The sequence below is a fragment of the Siniperca chuatsi genome, linkage group LG13 (assembly GCF_020085105.1).
Source record: "Siniperca chuatsi isolate FFG_IHB_CAS linkage group LG13, ASM2008510v1, whole genome shotgun sequence".
In the NCBI taxonomy this organism is placed as follows: domain Eukaryota; kingdom Metazoa; phylum Chordata; class Actinopteri; order Centrarchiformes; family Sinipercidae; genus Siniperca; species Siniperca chuatsi.
Genome location: NC_058054.1, coordinates 3051474 through 3071968, shown reverse-complemented (window position 1 = coordinate 3071968; position 20495 = coordinate 3051474). Strand labels below are relative to the sequence as shown.

The 20495-nt window shown below is 39.9% G+C and overlaps 1 protein-coding gene across 3 annotated transcripts in view; it reads left to right on the top strand.

Moving 5' to 3' along the window:
* Positions 1 to 6971: 6971 nt before the first annotated feature.
* Positions 6972 to 20495, top strand: part of efr3a (EFR3 homolog A (S. cerevisiae)) — a 134240-nt gene continuing 120716 nt past the window's right edge. Inside the window, exons 1-2 of one of the 3 annotated variants that reach the window (XM_044218574.1) lie at positions 6972 to 7131; positions 7394 to 7520. In XM_044218574.1, the coding sequence (XP_044074509.1) occupies positions 7511 to 7520 (10 nt within the window). In that variant the 5' untranslated portion in view covers positions 6972 to 7131; positions 7394 to 7510. Of the gene's footprint in view, positions 7132 to 7393; positions 7521 to 20317; positions 20409 to 20495 lie in introns of those variants that run through there. The other 2 variants (XM_044218572.1, XM_044218571.1) reach the window with 2 other exon arrangements.

The following is a 20495-nucleotide window of genomic DNA, read 5'->3' as shown; positions in this document are numbered from 1 at the left end:
CAGTGTTGAATGCAGTAAAAGATCTGTCACTTAAAAAAAAAAACTATAGTGAACGTCTTAAAATGTCTTTCTCCCCTCAGCTGAAAGGGATATTTCAGTTTGAATGTACAATGAATGATGAACTGTTTAGCTTAATTACTGGACGTCTACTCGTTCCAATTACAGTAAATAAAAACCACATGAACTAAGACTTTCCACAATCTGAACTACACTGAATAAAGTATATTGTCATATTTTGTTACAAACCCTCTTTTTTGAAAATACAACTGGTCAACTGGTGTGTTGAAATGCTTTCCTGCTTTGTGGTTTGCTGCACACAACCTTGATTTTATATGTTCTTGTTTCATTTTCTTTCCTTTGTACTGCTGTACTGCGTTTTATCCCCGGTTCCTCCAGAGGCTGTGATATCCTCCAGTACATCTTTTCATTTCTGATTCACAGCTGATTTCTTCTTCCACATTGAATATTTGTGTTTGACAACAACACCTTCAAACTAAATGACAAAACAGGTCACTGTCATCGCCTTCCAGAAGCGACATCGGACAGTGTTTGACAGTGCAATCCAAGGCCATTACATGGTACTCACATGTATCATATGATACATGTGAGTGTTTTCTGATCTGCTGTTGCTATGGTAAGGGTCTGGTTAAGTTAAGGGACAAATAGTACTTGGTTAAAGGATAGATTATTAAGGTTGTCTTAAAACAATAGTCACATGCCCATATGAACAATAAACAGTTTTTTCTTCCTCCTGTTCATACTTGTAATAAAGTGATCTCTTCCTAATGCAATTCCAATGGAAGTGATGGGGGACAAAATCTGAAGTCCTCCTTCTGTGCAAAAATGTATTCAAAACTTTATCTGAAGATTATATGAGGCTTCAGCAGTCTGAGGTAGACATTTCAAGTTGAGTATCCTCCTAAGTTACAGACATTTTAGAACAAAATTCCCTTGTTTTAAGAAAATAGTAAACATAACCGATCGCGGTTTGAACATTATTATCACTGCCTACTGTAAAACTACAGCAGAAATGTAATTTCGCTCCAGAATATTCTCCCTAAATTGAGCAGACACAAGTGGAAATAACCGCAGAATCTGTGACAACGGTTCCTGTAGTGGAAAAGAGGAATATGGGTTCATATGGAAGCTCTTCTCTATACATACTCTTCTTGAAAAAGGGATGATGGGCGTAGTTAACCGAAGTTGGAAAAACATTCCTTTTCATCACTCTGCATTTTTTCATGAAGGCATTTTTGGGATTCCTCTCTCAATTCAAGGGAAGAAAAGAGCCAAAGGAACGTATTTTCAGTATAAATGAATCCTGAACCCCTGCTGGCTCCAGTCCTGAACTGTGATGGAATATCAGCAAGACTCAGGAAGATTATTTTCACAACATATGACATTGACATAAAAGTGTGCTATCAAGAGTTTTGTTTTCCCACCAGTTCAGTTTAGTGGAAAAGCTGAAAGTATAAAGATTTCTGCTTCAACTATCGACTGCGGCAGTTCTGATTTTCAGTTTGGAAATGCAGCTGGCCTTCAGTAGCTCATACTGATCAGGAGTCTGTCTGTTCATGCAATCCACTCATCAACAAGTAAACTGGCTCTGATTTATTGCACCAAAACAAACCGAAAGCAGCCAGACAATCAGCAGCCATCTTTTAGCTAATGAGAAAACTGTGACTGTTTGAACGTTTCATTGACTTCACCTGTTTGCCGATTACGCTTGTCAATAGTCTGCTGAGGATCAGTGCACACCACTGCCTCTTGAACTGAAAGAACGTTAAATATCAGTGAATATTTCTCCTCTCGCTGAGTCAGCAGAATCTCAGCTTGTCTTTGAGTGAACTGACTTGAGTCTCAAACGACCAGATGTGAGCTGATGCAACACAGGAAAGCTTGGTTATGTATTTGTACATTTCTTACTCATACGACTTCGTTACTTTGTTGATACATTAAAGGACGATTTCTTCTTTTTTCATAGTACAAAACGATTAGTTTGCCTTTCTGTTGAAAAAGGTTGTTAATCATAAAAACTCAGACACCAGTAGCACAGACATTTCTGGTATTTTCAGCTGCAGACCAGTTTGATGACTATTGAAATGTTTAAAATGAGTGGACTGTTTGGACTCGACCAGTTAACAGTTAATCAAGCTAAACCAAATGCTGTCCTACTGTAACCCATACCTAAAGATAAACTGACATACTGGCGGTGCAGAGGCATTTAGTAAAAAAAAAAAGAAGAAAAGCCAAGGATTTGCCAAGTAGTGAAAGGATGGCACATGAGGCATTTATTTTCACTTAAGTCAGTATCATTTTAATAGTTTTCATCAGACCAGAGAAGATGTAGTTTGGCAGGTTTATGTAGTTAGAGTTAGAAAAATGTCTGATGATCTGATTTCTTCAAAATAACACAAGCGATCCTAAACAAAATTGGAAAACAATGTAGATCATTATAGAGCCTTTAGCACTTGCAGCTGAACTGACTCCAAAGTAACATCTACCTCAGTTTGCAATCATTTAATCAACACATGCAACATCTCCACTGAAAAACTACTTCACTCACCCAGCTTTACCCACCCCTCAGACGGGGAAGGAAGGGGAAAGGAATGGTACAACATTTTTGGGAAAAGGCTCATTCCCTTTCTTGCCAAGAGTTAGATGAGAAGACTGATACCAATCTCATCTTTGTGCTAAAATCAGAAGGTTAGCCTAGCTTAGCATAAAGACTGGAAGCGGGGGAAACAGCTAGCCTGCCACTGGTTGCCTGACAACCTCGTGTTGACAAGACTTCCCTGTTGTTTGCCAAGATACAGCTCCCATCACATAACTCCACATGACCACAAACAGTCATTTTTACATTTCTGTGCCTGTACAGATTCTTCTCTCGTCTTCTCACTGAAAAGGAGATCCCTGATCTATTGTTTTCACATGAATCACAATCACTGTGGTCTCCATGTTAGCTGGTTTAGTGAGACACACAGTTACATTTTTGTGGAGATGCATGTCAGCTCCGGCATTGCTCAAGGCTTAGCTGTCCAGGCTACGCGCGTAAACTCTGTTGCCATGGGCAACTGGGCGTAACCCCCTAATCCACACAACTTTAAATCCACATTTACCACTTCCTGTGGTTTGAAGTGCAGGGAGACCACATGGAAAACGCAGTTTAGCTTTAGGTAGCCAGTATGCAACCTGCTGTTAGAGGGCATCGGATATCCCTGTTACATTAGTAATGTTGATTAAACTAAAACCCTCAGATTTTAAAACAATCGAGCTCCTCAGCTCATCAAATCCAACTGTCTTTCACTCCCTAACTGATATCCCATTGGTTTGAATTTTGAATGACCCCTCCCTGTTAAGCCCTGCCCCATACATCCCCACATAAATACATCACGTCAGGCTGAGTGAGTAACATCCCGTTAGTCTTGTCTACTGTGTTTCCTGTTTTATTTTGACACTAACCTCTCCTGTCGTCTCAGTTCCTGTCCTCGTGTCTCTCCTGCCCCTGAGTTCTCCCTCAGCCAACCTGTATAAACCTAACTATATATACTTCCTGTGTTCACTGCTGTTTGCCACATTGTCTTTGTTCTACTCTGTGTGTTCATCGCTCTCCAGCATTTCCTAGTGTATGTATCTTTGGTTTTTGGACTTTGCGTAGTTCTTTGGATTATTGGATTTTGCCTGCTCCCTGTCTGATTTGTTTGCTTGCCTCGGACTGCATTCCTGTGTTTGACTGCCTGGCTCTCCAGTAAAGACTTTTGAACTTTACTCTGTGTCCTGTGCTTTTCTCTGCTTCTGAGTCCCTGTTCTAACAGAGTCATTACAGAGTGAACACCTCCCTGGTTAAATAATATTAAAGTTTGTTTGTTTTTTTAAATCCTGTGTGTTCCTGTCTGATGGTTGACTGCGAAGTGTTGCTCACAGCTACATCTGTTGATGTTTGGTCAGTAATGACAACATTCCCCCCTCCGCTTGATTTTAAGCCGCTGTGCAGATTCACCTCTGTCACACTGTACAGTTGTGGCATGTGGACGTCGCTGCATTAGAGTAATTACACAAACAGGATCTTTTTTATTAATACATTTTTTTGGCAGGCAGGGGTGCCGCTGGCTGCTGTCAGTCATTTGACTTTAACAGACGCTTGGCATGCCATCTGCGGGGCCAAAGCCTTTAATCACCTCTAAGTCCATTGGACGGCCCAGCAAAGGTCCTTAAGAGCTTAAAAAGCACAACCAGCACACTTTCACACACATTTACACATCAGCTCCGATATATTTTTAGTTAAGTTCTGGATAATTACCGTCTGTTGGACAGTTTTGGGCTCATTGGTGATCTTAATGACAACATATTCTCATGTGCCATCATTAGTGATGTTGCAGGCCCATTTGTTTTCTTCATTAAACAAACTATGTGTACATGCGTATGATACAATCCAGTGGCCCCAACCAGATTAAATTCACCATGAGAGCGTACAGATTTAGCATGAGTGGCCTGAACATGGCAGCTGTGTTGGTTTGATCAACCCGCTGAACTGTAGATGATTAATGCTTGATGCCATGACTTCCTAACATCTACCTTGAACATCATCAAGATTGTCTAAATTACAGAATTACTGTAGCTCAGTATTGTAGCAAAACCCTTTACGGCAAGCAAAGAGACAGCTAAAAGTATACAGAATGGCCAAAAGTATATGGACACCCCTGTCCACATACTATAGTGTACTTTTGGTCCGGGGCTGTTTTTTATGGTTTAGTATGAACTGAATCTTTTGGGGTATTTTTAATTTTGTTCAGACAAAATAAAGAATTATAATTAAATAATGTATTATTATTTATTTATATATAAATATTTATATATCATAAATAAAAAACAAATAATATAAAAGGAAATTAAAGTAGGGTCAGTTCACCCAAATTACAAAAGAAAAAAATATATATTTATATAAGAACATATTTTCTCACTTCTAGTGGTGTCTCTCCATGCAGATTAGTTTTGGTTTTATTGTCCAGCTTTTGAGATATCTGTCTCTGAGATTTCTGCCTCCACCCCAATACAATGGAGGTGACTAGAATTTAATTGGTATTGCTTAAACCACTGAAATATTACATTCATAAAATTCAGCAGCAGCATCTCTTTTCAGAAACAGTGTCCGTGACTCTGGATAACTGTTTTCATAGAGAGTATTTCTTCATGGTTCTTAAAGGTTCTGTCACATTAGCCTTCTTGTTCAGCGAAAATGGCCCATGCTCAGCCCTGGAAAAAGATGCAATGTCATGGCTCTGATGTGACACATCACTATAATAATCACGTCTCATTTCCACACAGTGCATCAGTGTTTGTATTGGTTGACCGTGTGAATTCACAGTTCACAGCTGAACAAAGGTGAACTCTGACTTGCGAGTTCACCACAGCAGGCCAAGAGGTCGCATTAAAACAGGAAATGCATCCTTGAATTTGTCAGTTGTGGGGCCTAAGGACTCCCCAACAACATCCCCAGCTCGGGTCCAGCCAGGGACCGTTGCAGTATGTCATTCCCCATCTCTCTCTGGCAAAACACCCCCAAACAGTCGTACTGGCTTCCAGTGAAGTGAATAAGAGAGGGAGTGAATATTCACAGGACGTAAGTGTAATGTGTCCGTACCTTGAGTTCTTTTATTTTGTAATTTGGGTGAACTGACCCTTTAATACTGTATACTGATAAACGAATGAAAATAAATGTTTAAATGAATGCATATATGTTTGAATAGTAATAATAATAATAATAATAATAACACCCTTTCAACCTTCAACCAGTCAAACTCGCACATTTGCAGTCATGCAAGTGCAGTAAACATGTTAATGATCAAATGTTTGTTTTTTTTTCATGAGAGACGCTGTTGCACATCATATTAAATGTAAAATTGGTGTTTTCACATTAGAAATATAGAAATACCACATGTGCCTACATCATGTGGATTTATCACATATGAAGGGGTGTTAGGTTCAGGTGCTCATTTGTGCCCACTGCCATCAGACCATAAAACAGCATTGGACACCACAGACTGTGACATATATACTTTATCAGAAATACTTTATTTATTTATAAAGTATTTCTGATTCTGATTTACTATTCAAGTGTACGCTGTTATAGTAGTAGTAGTAGTTATAGTCTTACATATATTTGCTGACTTTGCTGCTACTAATCACACCACTGTGTCACTTTGCTTGAGACTGCACTGCACCACTAGTTTACAAGGTACACGGTAGATTTATTTAGCATTTTACAACACAGGGTTGCATAACGAGGTTAAGTTGTAGTTCCCCTTATGCTACTCACAAAAACAAACGTTATATACAAAAATGATATACAACAGTAGGGTGAATAAATAATCAGTCATATAAATAAAGCTATTTTACACGGGGGAGTGCTGAGGATGAATCATCTCTCAGCCTGAGGGAAGAAGCTGCTCTGTGGTCTGATGGTAGGACAGCAGATCCTTCTGTATCTCCTGCCAGACGGCAGCAGGGTGAGCAGGCTGTGGCTGGGGTGGGTGCCGTCTTTTAGTAACCTTTCCTCACCTCACCTCACCAATATCACTGATGTGTACAACTCTGGCTGTGGGTACTGTACGTGTACTGCTTGCCTTATAATTTGGAGTTGAATTGCTCTTGAATAGTTTCTATTTTCATTTATATTCTTCTTTTTATTTTATATACTTGAAATATTATTATTTTTTTTTTTACTTTTGTCTATTCATCTGTACTTATTTCTGTCCTTGTGCTGCTTCAACACCAGAATTTCCCCTCTGGGCATCAATAAAGGATTATCTTATCTTTATCTTATCTTAAACATGTGATATATATACTTTGACAGGGAAATAAAAAATAAACATATTAAAACAAATATGGGTAAAGGTTTTCATTATTGAGACATAATTCTATTCCCACATAATCAAAGTAAAGCTAATGACAGTGGAGTGCACACCTTGCCGCAGGCAGCTATAATTAGCTGGCCCGGCTGTGTTGGACCGTAGCGGGGGAGTGATCAGAGCTGCTCCGCTGCAGCGCACACTTCCGTGTTGTCTGCCACCGTAAAGCAGGAAGCACTGTAGTAATGTGTAGGAGTCCTGCCCTTCTGCTGTTTACCTACAGGTATGTTCACCGGTTTGTCCCCGAAATGTCTCACTAACGTCTCTGTGTGTTTCCTCTAAACCCGCCGCAGGGTTTGGACTTTACTGAGACGTTAGCTTCTGCGGCTAATTCCTTCTGGACCACCAGTGTTGACCAGGATTGTTCGTTAGTTTCACAGCGGACAGCTTTAGCCTCTTAATGAGGCTTATATCTCACTGTTCTGACTTAAACCTGTTTAAAAATGTGTCGTGTGGATTCATAAACAGGTGATTTAACGTTACAGAGTCGTCATTCCGATGCCAGGTGAAGTGAAACAGCAGGAGAAGCTACATGGAGGCTAACTAACCCAGGACCAATCCGTGCTCAGCGTACAGAGGAACTGCGGTACATTAGCAGCAGAATGCCAGCCGGTAAGGTGTGTGTGTGTGTGTGTGTGTGTGTGTGAGAGAGAGAGCGAGACACACACACAGTGGATGTGTGACAACATGTTGAAGACATAACCTCACACGTGAGTGTGCAAGTGTTGCGTTTAATGTCACAGTTTCGGCTAATTATAACATGGACAGGAGGATTGAAGTTTAAAAAGAGGTGCAGTGATGCGTTCACTGTCACTGCTTGTATGTGGCATTTAAAGGCTTCTGTTGTCTCTGTGTCACAACTAACGAATCGATTAATCTTCAGACTATTTTCTTGATTAATCATTTTGTCCTTTTTTAAAATGTCATGCAATAGTAAAACTATGTCCGACACAATTTCCCTGAGCCCAAGCTGACATACTTAAATGTCTTGTTTTGTCTGATTTACAGTCCAAAACACAAAGATGTTCAATTTACTATCACAGAAGACTAAGCAACATATATAAACACTTGAGAGGCTGGAATGATTTAAACAATGACTCTCTTTATTAAATTAGTTGCAAGTTAATTCGATTTTCATTTGACTAATCAATTAGTCAACTAATAATTTCAGCTCTAGTCACATGTGGCCCCTTCAGGTAGGTTCACCTGAGGAATCCAGTGCTGACCCACTGCTGTAGTTTTCACAACTTTTCACATACATACATACATACATACATACATACATACTGTTGGTCGCACAAAAATATTTTTTTAAAAGACTTTTTTTTTTTTAGACTGAACAATTAATTGATTAATCAAAAAAATAACTGAAGGATTAATCAGTGATGAAAATAATTGTTCGTTGATGCAGTAGTCACCTAGTTAGTGAAGACACCAGACCACATGGGACAAACCTGATAAAGCTCACTGTTGTGCTGCATTTAGGGGTGTTTGTAATTTTTATTTTTATTTTTAATGTTTAACTATTGCACAAACATACCTCATTTCCTGCCACTGTTATTGATCGCTACTAATATTTGTGAGATATAAAGTACAAGGTCAGTGCTTGGGCAGTACGTCACTGTCACTTGGTGTAAGGTGCAGTCACACCAGAACTTGACAGCTGAAATTTATTCACATGCCATGGCGAAAAGCGTGTGGGACAGTAAAAAGCGAGGGCAGGGTTGTAAACAAACTGTGGGAGTTAGCATGGCTAGCAGGCTAACGGCAGCAAGTTGTAAATTAGACAGCTTCTTATCAAAACCTTTTGATTTGTCATTACCCTACATGCACTGCAGCCAATCAGCACCCCTACCTCTCTGCTTCTGGTATTAGTGACTGTGCAGGTACATAAACAGACACATATACACTATATAGAAATTACATATATCTTGAACTGGGGTCAGTCCTATCCCATTTCTCAAATTGGCTGGACATCAGAGAGTTTTATGATTTCACAGGTCAGAGTTCAGTCACACTGGATGTGTGGGAGGATCAATTTGAGAGCAAAAGTGAATGTGTCTCACCCCCATCATCTCTGAGAGGGAAGCAATTTCAGGTGTAAACACATCTCTCTACAGTTGCACATGCTGTATACAGTGTCTGTACACACTGCGTTCCTTTCCACCATAAATTCAGTGGCACAGTGTACTCCGTAAGGCTCTGGCTGTAACTTGTGCTCAGGTGTAACATAACTAAAGTCTGACTTGAAATACCTGATGTCTCACAGTTCATGAAATTCTTAGAATATCATTGTATTTAGGGAGGGGTGTTGCAGACAGGGAACAGCAGTAGACTGATTTAAACTCTGCAGAGAAGTCAAGAAGTCTCAGAGGGGATTTATTAACAAATAAGCCATCTCACCTGAATACACCAAAAATGCCTTTTCTGCCTTTTTTTTTTTACTTGTTCTCAGCATCAGATGGATTTCAGCCCAGCAGAGGCTGAAATCATCTTGTTTACTTATTCTTTCATTCTATCAAATAGTTCATCATTTAAATCTGGTATTTTTCAAAGTGGGTCTTATTCTCCACCTCTGTTATAGTGCTTTCCTTCACTTCAGTTTTCCAGAAAATAATTTGGGAGGCTTGTGTCCGAGTCTGAACGAACAGAAATTGGGCCCCTGGATTAGCTTTTGTAGCGAACTGCACAGGGATCTACTTCCAGGGCAGCTTACTTTTATGTTTTCATTTATTTATCCGTCAGACGCGTTTGTCCAAAGTGGCGTATAAGTGAAGTGAACATGTTAAACTGAACATTATTTGTGTTCGAGTAGCTGTTGACATTCTGCATGTCTTGCAAGCTTGATAACTGCTGACCTTTTTTTTTAAATTTAATCCTTAAACACACAGCTGGCTAGACAAACCAGCTGTCTCACATGATAGCATACATTACTCTCTTCTTTAATAAAAGGAGACTGTTGTAGTCTCTTATTTCCTGTCAATAGTTAGAAGTGTCTTTTTCTCCCATATTAGCTGAATACCGCACTGGATGAAACGTCACTCTCTGCAGCGATGATTTTATGACGGTCGACTTGGTTAAGTTGTAGCATAAGTAGAGATGAGTTTAGAGCTGAAACGATCAGTCGATTAATTCGATTAGTTGATCGTCCGTATTGACAAAATAGTTTCCGACAAATAATTGGAAAATATTTTTAGAAACAGTGAAACGTTAAGTTGTTTTTCAAGGGAAAATGTCTAAATTCCGTAGTTTCAACTTCTCAGATATGAGGAGGATTTGTTACTTTTTTTGTCTCCTGTGATAGTAAACTGAATGACAAAACAGACATTTGATAAATTAACCTTGTGCTTTGTGAAATTGTGATGGGATATTTTACAGACCAAACAATTAATCAATTAACTGAGAAAATAATAAGAAGGAGGAGGAGGAGGGGGAAAAAAAAGTTAGTTGCAGCCGTAGACGAGTTTTTTTTTTTTTTATTGTTTAACTTGAATATGGACTTTATACTCAAACTTGTGATCAAACTTGCACTCAGCTGGTGCAGCAGGCTGTAGAAATTTGTAGTATTTTAAAAAGGATGTCCAGGCCTTTTTTGTTTGTTTTTTAAACTTGAACACCCACCACATAGAAAGATTACTCACATGAAAAACGTTAAGCTTCAGCCTCGCATCTGACAGGAATTTGTCTCTGGTGTAGGTGGAGTAAGTCAAACCTCGACAATTTGGTTTTAATTTGTCATCTTTTTCAATAATTCTGCATTTTCCCCATTGTCTTGCAGTGTCTGTAACTTTGACAGCTGTGGATACGGCTGCTGTATTTCAGATCCTCTTAATACAATTCAACATAAGAAGCATTACGATAATCAAACATTTTCTAAATCCTCCGATTCATTCATTCCTCTGTCCTGACTTAACCTCTTTAATCTTGAACACACGCCTAGTAGAGCGTAGTGTAAATAAACAAGATACGAGGCTTCAGAAAGTGTGTATGCGCTGTCAGACGGTGTTTCTATTTTGGGAAAGTTGGACTATGGGTGCCCTCGCCTTTCTTCTCCTCCAGCAGCTGCTTTGGCAGGTAACCAGCTGCTGTTTACTGGAGAACGATTCTCTCTTAAAAACCCAGTTGGCTGCTGAGACGCACAAAGTAGGACAAGAAATCAGAGTCTGTGGCCCAAAAAGTCCCCCTCCAGACGGGCTGGTTATGTTGTGGAGCAGTCGCTGGTGGTGCGAGGTGGAGGTGGCATTTCAGACTGCTGATGTGTCTGGATCTTGGCGTTTTGCTGCAGGCAGCGTCTGCAGCTTCAAGGGCTCTGCAGCCCTGCAGGCCTCGTGTCTGTTCTGTAATTACTCCCAGTGGAAAACGGCTGATTACATTAGCGGTAATGTGACACCTTCAACATCGATCCTTGATGCGCCAATGCGACAGAATGGGGCAGTGTGTATGTATATGTGTGTGTGTTTTGAATATGTTAGTGACATGGACAAATACACTGCAGACAGTATGAACTGACTGTGATCTTTGTGCTGTTGCTGGTCTTTAAAGGTAGTTAAAGTCTGGAAAAGCATGAAATCCTCTTGGATTTGATCCCGAGGATCATTACTAAATGTAAGCCCATTGTCTCAAGCTGAGATGGAGACGATTTTTCAGTTTAACCTGCTTTAGCTAGACATCCCAGAATCACTTACAAGTAGGGCTGTGAGATATATCGAATTCATTTGATAAACTCAAATGTCTGTTTTTGTGTAAAATGTCTACATCGAGTTTAAGTAAGTAAATAGATGAATAATAAAATAATTGTATCTGTAATTGCTGTCATCTAATTCACCCTACCTCTTACTATACCACCCACCAGTATAGGATGTTCTTAAACACTTTGAAAGCTCCAGTTTCTGAAGTGTTTTTAATCATATCACACGATCTTCCTAACCTGATGGATTTTGCCCCGTTGTCATGGAAATTTAGATGTCCAAATCCTCAATTTTTTATTGATTACTTTGAGGACTTGGCATCCATGACGAATTCTTGATCTCAGAAACAAAAACATGTACACCACAGAAATGTGAAGATACAAGGTTTTAACCTGCCTGTTGTGTTCACTGTCACAGATACACAAATTTTACGTGAACGAGTGAAATGGAATTTGAAAAATACTGTTTTGTTTAATGCTGCTTTCAGTTATTATTGCTAATTTTGTGTGTGTGTGTGTGTCTGTTGGACAACCAAACAAACAAACATAGCATCCACTTTCAACACTGAATTATAATTGTTTGAGTTACACAGAGACAGAAAGTGGACGGACCTGTGTTGATTTGGAGTGCTGCGTTTAGTGCTGCTGCTATTAATAATCGTCACTGATTTCCTGTGTGTGTGTGTGTGTGTGTGTGTGCTGCTCCATTTCGTAGCTCTCACTCCTGGGTCTGTTGTGGTCTAGAGGCTCTCATTATCCTCAAAGTGTTAACCACCTCAATTAAGTCATTATGTAGGACAAACCCGCCGTCGCTGCTGTCACTCACACTCTCTGCTGCTGCTGCTCATTTAGGCTGAATGAACAGTCAGAAAAGCACACTGTTAGATATGCAGCGATGGATGGATGGATGGAAGGAAGGATGCCTGCTGGGAATCACTTTTTTACCTTCCCAGTTATTGTGTTGAGACCATCGTGTTTTCCTCACTTTGCAGAGAGTAATCTGCTTCCAGAGCAAAATAATTGTCCTCATTTCTATCCTGAAACAATCTCTCTGTTGTCCCAGTGGGACACTCAGTCTGCACAACTGTATAATTGGCAGTTAAAGTGACACTTTCTGGAACTTCTTTTACAGTTCTCACAAAATGTGACTGTTGGATCTGCAGCTATAGCCCCATATGATCAGCAGTGTTAACCAAGCGTTCTCATTACCGGCAATTTGAGAAACCAGTCACCCAGTGCGTCTGTATTCCCAAAAAGGAAATTAGGAAAAAGGCAGAACTGAAGTAGTAACGGCAAAATAGTCATTAAAAAGGCAATCAGAAAAGTAGTCTTTTTAAATGACTTCAGTCAGCAATCAGAAGTCAAACAATTACACCTTTGAGAACAGAAAGTGGGATGTATCAAGATCAGCTCACGTGATTCCAAAAGGAGAAAAACTTGGGTGGACTTTGGTAGACTTAATCTTATCATCCAAAGTCAGTTTTTGTTTTTTTCTGTGCAAAGGAATGATGGCTGTCTGCTTATTGTTGTCAAAGTGCACTATTATGGTGTACAGTACATGTAGAAGACAAATTACACAAAATTAGCTCTTCTGCAGGAGTGTTACAGTAATGGGATTATTTTTTCAGTATTAGTGTAAGGGCTTACAATTTCTCTTTCAGTAATTACATTACAATTACCACTCATTAGATATGTGGCCTTTGCTGTATAAAGTAGCACCACTGCGTTTTGCCCTGAAGCTTAATAAACCTAATATTGTAGTTCATAAAAATGTAGAAATTTAGCAGAGGCGCTTTTTATTCCAGGTGCTGCGGGACGCCTCCACTATCAAACTCCGCAGGGAGCCTTGTGGTGCCATATTTACTGTATCTTTCATAAAGGGCCATACCGATGACTTTGCATATTTTAGCCCAATTACTGTTAATCAATTGTACAGATAACCATTTTGCAAACCACGCTAATCTGTTTTAGAAATTTGGATGGTATATATTTCTCAATATGGTCAACAGTTGGACCAGCAGCAGTGACTGAGACACTCAGCTCATGGAGGAAATGAAGGTACTTTAAAACCCTTAGCACCTGATTGCTGCATTTTTCGTCAAATATCATACTCCTTCTCGGAGTCATATCTCAGTCAAATCTGAACACGCAGACGTGATACACATCAACTCCCTAGGGTTATCATTATCTCTGATGTCCATCATGAATAAACGTCCAAAAGTCTGTGCAGAAGTGTATAAATCATAGAAAAAATATGCTCCCTTTATAACTCAGAACTTGCCTTAGAATTATCTCGTTTTTAAGTTTTCTTCAATATCAAAGTAATCCAGTGATATTTGTCTGTACATCATTGGGTATATTGAAAACTGGAACTGCTAATAGCTAATTCTGCATACTTTTAATGGTGCCAATTTGCCAAAATGTAAACAAATATAGGCTAAAATAACAGGGCTCAAGTTGTAGTTCAAAGTGTAATTCACAGAATCCATGGTGACAATATATCTCGTGTTTACATCCCCCAAAGCATTATTGGATCAGGAGGCAGTTGTCTTGATTTTGTCCAAGGGGGGGTCCCACATTGACAGACGTTGGAAATCCCTGCTATACAGAAATGGATAGAAACCAGTGGCTGCCTGGAACTGAAGGAAAACTACATTCAGACATCTAAAACTGTGTAGCCTGGCTTTGAAAATGCCCTTCAGTGGTTAAAACTATTTGTTGGATTGGAAACACCGTAGTGTTCAAGAACAACTGTCATAAGGAAAAAAACGGTTAAAAACTAAACAAAGGCACATTTGATAGACAGAACGTTATCCTGTTCCCCTTTCCACCTGCTGTTAAAGCCACTGGAAACCCAAATCCACAATAGCCATTATGTACATAATAGTAAGCATCTAAAAAGTATTAGACATTAGTTTCAATCCAAATTCAAAATATTGTCATTTAAGTTTCTGTAAACTATCCTGATACTGGGTTTGAATTGGGCGTGGTTATGCTCTGATATTTATTACGAAAAGAAACCTCTCGATCTGCCTCTTCGAGTCTGAGCCAACTCGTCTCTACTTAGACTTTTGCAATTAGCTAGCTAACCATATATCTGCTATATTTGATGGTCACAAGCAGCCATTCGGCTATTTTACATGCGTCGTGCGCGGGTGGTTCTTGGCGAGTGTTGAGTGTCGGCCGCGGTTGTCTGCACTGTACGTTGTATGGCACTAGCTATTGCTACAGAGCCATCATTTTGCATTCATTCATTCAGAACTAATGGGGGCATCTTAGTTAACTTTGAATGTGTATGCTAACTATTCTACTCAGGAGTAATATGGATAGCAGGGAGGGAGGGAGGGAGATGTCAATCAAAATGTGATCTGCCACGCCTACACAGTCTTGAGAAATGGTCTAAACAGCAAATTGAGCTGTTTTTTCTAATAGTTATGAACATTTATTTTCACTCAGATTTTTTTGGATGCTTAATGAGATGCTCCGCTTTGATATCATATATATACCAGTCACCCAGCATGCATCTGTATCCCAGGTGGAACTGGAGTATTTGGGATACAGAAGGAATTAAAGTCAATCAAACCCAGCAGGCCTGCGTTGTTTTGATGCTCCGCCGGCAAATTGTATGTGTGCAGTCGGTTCCTGTGCTCTTAGGCCGGTTCCTCCCTCAGTTGTTGGCTGTAATTTGTATGCATAGTGGAAGACGGTTTGCTCTGCAAAGGAGGATTTGGCCTAAATATAACTTCAAAGGAGACGTGCCTCCCTCTGTTTCCTCCGCCGGTCGCATCTTTGCAGAAAGGGAAGCTTTTATCTTTGTGTGCTTGTTGTGTGACGCTCGGCTTGCTGCTTTTCGGCACTTTTTTTGAAGGATTTTACAATTTTCCTCTGGCCTGTTTTGTAGTCTGTTTGCTCGTGTCTCTATCAACATCAGACAAGTGTCGGTACAGAGATGGTGAGCAGCAGGACTGTAGCAAAACACCAGCATGTGAAATGGCTGAGCAGGAAATATCAGGTTTACTTCAGTCAGTACCTTGCTTTTTTTCATGCAGAAATAACTGTATGTCAGTTGTTAACCTGCACATGGAGGCATATTTTTAATTCTAAGTATTTGTATGCAAATTTTGATGTACTGAAGCAGAGGAACTGAATGGAAGTGGAAGACTTTGATGTTGAAACAAAATAGCTTTTTGGCTCACTGAAATTAAAATATTTTTTAGGAATATTTTCTCAAATAATATGCATATCTCATGTTTTCAGTGCTTTTTGGAGTTCAAACAGTATTTTAAAATGACAAAAACAAGTATTTTCACAATAGCAATTCTGAAATATTTCAATTAGAACATCTAATGTTGAAAATATTGAAAATGCATTGAAATACTGAGCAAATAAAAGTACTGAGGTCAAAACACTACATGGCCAAAAGTATGGGGACACCCGAATGTTATTTGGTGTGTCCTTATATATTATAGTTGAACATCAGTTTTATAAACCATGGGCATATCTCTGCTGTTATAAAAGCCACCAGATGTAGGAAAGTGTATCCCACATCTGAAAAATACTAGCATGTAGTCCACTGGGTAGGTATTCAAGCCAAGAAGATCCAACAGTTCACTTGGGTCTGCTGCAGAATGTCAGTCTAGTTGTTGGACAAGTTGTCAGACACAGCCCCCCCCAATTCTAATGTCCGAAAGGTGTGGGCGGAGGGGGTTTTCTGGAGCTATTTAACCATCCGACTAGCAGTTCTGATGGAGTATACAGGTGCCGTAGGAGTCTACAGCCATGCTAGCGCCTCTGTGATGCTGTACTCAGGCACAGCGGTGGGTTTAACGAAATGCTAATGTCAGCACGCTAACTTGTTTACACTGATATTAGCAGGTATGTTTACTATATTCACCAGCTTATATTAGTGTGTTAGCATGTTAACATTTGCCAATTAGCACGAAACACAAAGTACAGCTGAGGCTGGTGGGAATGTCATTAGTTTTGCAGGTAATTGGTCATAAAGAAGTGGACAAATGAGAAAATTTGACCTGATGATGGCACTATATTAAAACGTCAGAGGATCACCGAAGTTCTTACAATTCGTCCTGACGGGAACATGAATGGATTGAGGAATTTTGGTTCAGACATTCAATAGTTGTTGAAATATTTTTAGTCTGGACTAAAGTGGTGGCCCAAACCGACTGGCATCCCTAGAGCTATGCCGCTAGCTTGTGGCTAAAAATCCTAATTATCCTTGATGAGACTGGTAATAATATCGCATATCTGACTTGTCCACATACACATTTCATTTCATAATATATGTTCTTTTATCTATGGTTTTGAGACTTGCATTGGTCTCTTAAAAATTTGATCAGACAGAAAACATTCCAAATAATATATTGAATAAAAGAAAAACATACAAGAAATGCATCTCAAAGTGCTTTACAACAAAGAAAATACATGCACCGAGTGCTTCACATAAATAAACAGAATGAGATAGAATGCCATAGTTAATAATTTAAGTTTGAAAGTTCATTCTTGACCTTGGAGACAGTTGACAAAACAGTCTCATCACGAGGTCTATCTAGTAGCTGTTAGACTCTAAACAGATGGAGGTTGTCCAGTTCAAATTATAGATGTGCAAATTTCCATTTTTCTGAGCAACTTAAAGGACCTCTTGTTCCTGTTAAGATTGAAAGTTCATTTTTGTTTCATGCAAAGTTCATTCTACTCTTTCTCCTCAGCTACAAAAAATATGCATGTATTTCAGGGGGTGGATGACATTTACTTGAGGATATTCAGTATTTATTAGAATGCCAATTTCAGCCTGCATGATATGTCAGTCTAACCTGCTAACCTTCACTTGAGAGAACGACGCGCTCTGAAAAATCATTTGACAGGAAGAGTACTTTGTTCACAGTCTATGTACAAATGTCCATATAGGTTGCATATCTTTTGCTGTTAAAATAAACTATACAGTCTCTTTGCTGCCCGTTTGTGGTGCGGACTCATACAGTACCTGCTATGCCACTTTCACTTATTCTTATAATAACTACAGCTCCCAAAATGCCCTTCATCTCAGTATCATGTTTTAAATTTCTTTTCCTGTAGCTAAATTCACAGTTAGAAAAGCAAAGCGTGTCATATGTAGAGATGACCGTCCATGTTCGGTCTGAATGTTAGGTCATCCTTGTTCCTCTTCTTCAGCTCTCAGTGTATCATGGATTTGTTTTCAGAGCACATGCGAGTAACACAGTAGCAGTGCAGACACTCGCTGCGATCCCTCCAGCTCTGCAGTCTGTCCTTTTTTGGACGTGAGATGCTGTTAGGTCAGCATGTTCAGACATTCTTTCCACAGACTTACCAGAGGGTTTCCCACTGGCAGGAGGGAGACCCAGAGCTCCAGCGAAAGTTGTTTTTTAGTTTCTTTTTTGTCATTTATTGTTTAATTAGCAAAGTGCTAACACTTTATACAGGCACAACTAATGCCGACTAATCAATTAATTGATATGTTGGCAACTATGATTTGATAATTGTTTGTTTTTTTCAGCCCCTCAAACATTTATTTGCTAAGATAGTCTGCGTTTCTCTTTTCTATTACTGTAAATTTAATATTGTTGGGTTTTGGCCTGTGGGTCGGACAAAAACCTTGGAATGGATGAACTGCGAGAGATATTTTTCAGTATTTTCTGACATTTTACAGACCGATTTAATCGAGGGAAAAATATTGGCAGATTAATCGATAATGAAAATGGTATGCAATCATCGTTGCAGCCTTAGACTGCAGTGCATCAGGAGGGCACGCAAATCCAAATTCATTAAAGGACAAAAACTGCATGTTGCTGTTATGTGGCAACCTCACAAACTAGCAGATGTTCATGTTGTATAAAGCTGTGACTTCAGTCATAGCAGTCAGTTGTTACCACACACATCATCAATCCTCAACTAATTTCAGCTAAAATAATGTACTTTTATTTTAAGCATTTTCAGAGTATGGCCGAGTCTAGGAAAAAGACAATTTCGGTGTTGCTTTTTGGGGAAATATCGAGCATCACTTTGATTTGTTTGTTCAGTGTGTTTTCAGCTCAGACAGACTCTAAAATTAGTGCCTGAGCTGTCTGATTAGCATGTGGCATGATAGTATCTGCTGCAGCCTCTGTGACAGTTACACACACTTGAGAGGACCCTTTTTGACATATTGCTTTCTAGAGCCCCTTAGGGCCCTTTCACACCTACCTTGTTTGGTCTGGACTTTCGGACTTTTCAGTTTGATCTGAACCAAAATTACAGGTGTGAAACCTCCCCTGGACCGCGGTCCGGACCAAACAGCCGAACCTTGGTTCGACGAAAAGAGGTGGTCATCGAATTGAACCATGGTTTGGTTCGTATCTAGTGTGAAAACATTTTTTTTGGATGGTTCGGACTTTCGGACGAGTTACAGGAAGTTCGGGCAGGCTATCGTCAGAACTGGAAAAAGGAAAAACAACGCAACAAAATGAGAACGCGGTAGCACATTGGGAGAGCTGTTCAAACTGCGATAGAAGGCAACCCGCCGAATGGAAAACATGCCAATGTCAGGTGCACGCCCATCTACAAACTAATCAATTGCAAGTATAGGGAGACGCAGCTCACGTAGGTGACGACGACAGGACGTAGGTATGTCATGTATAGTTCTTTAGTGTGCTTGCATAATTGCAATGTGAAACCAAAACTAACTGGATCAAATGTATACAATGTGACAAACATGCACACCTTGATTCGGACCTTGATTCGAACTGTAACAGTAACCTAAAATCCAATAAAATGTTCTTGCTTTCCAAAGTAAATGTACACAACTTTTCAAACTATTGTCACTTTTTCAAATACCCTCAATTTCTAATGTTCTTCCTTTAAAATGTTGTCATTTTCCAGAGAGATCCTCCCTTTCCAAAGCTGTACTCACTTTTGATAAATATCCTCAATTTCCAGAATCACTTTTAAAGAATGTCCTCATTCTCCAAAAACATCCTCAATTTCCAGAAACTCCTAACTTTCCTAAATTGTTGCATTTACTAAATGTCTTTCGCTTTTGAAAAAAGTCTTTTCTCTAAATGTCCTCCCTTTTCCAGATATTTCCCTCACATTTTATTGTCCTCATGCCCAAGGTCTAAAACTAAAGCTGGTCCTCACATGTACAGAAGCACAAGCACGTACACACACTGAAAAAATGCACACATCAAAAAAAAAAACCTTGCGCAGTTACACAACCACAGAGGCCCACACACATGCAAATAGACACTGCACATACAAGCGCAAGCACACACACACAAGCTCATTTTAAAATGCTAAATTCCTTCAACAGCAGTCCCTCTCAGTAAATCTGCATAATTACACTCCAATCAGGATGATTAAAACACCTTAAACCCAGCACACACACAAACCCACACATTCCTCATTCACGTCATCTCTCCAGTGTGCATGTGTGTATATCTGTATTTGTGTGTGTGTGCAGGGTGTTTAATGTGTCCCCCCCCCCCATCTCTCGGGAACCGGTACCGAGGAAGTTTTGAGCATTTTAGCCATTTGGACTTGACTCTGCAGCGCTGCAGCTTCACCTGCAGCCTTCAGCAGATCTGCTGCTGCTGCTGCTGCTGCTGCTGGCGAGGGGAAACACAAACACTGCAAGGTCAGAGATGAGAGTCAGTTTGTGAGGGAGAGAGAGGGGAGGGGAGAGAGAGAGAGAGAGAGAGAGAGAGTGGAAACACAGAGAGAGACGGAGGCGTCGAGGTCCACCTGGCAGGCCGTCCTCCGCTTCGCCTTCAACAAGATGGATTCAGAGAACAACGAGTCGGGTAGGGGGCTGCTTTTTAATTTGTGTCTCGCTTGTGTTTGTGTGTGTGCGCACAGCCTTGCCGTACCCCACTGTGTGTGTGTGTGTG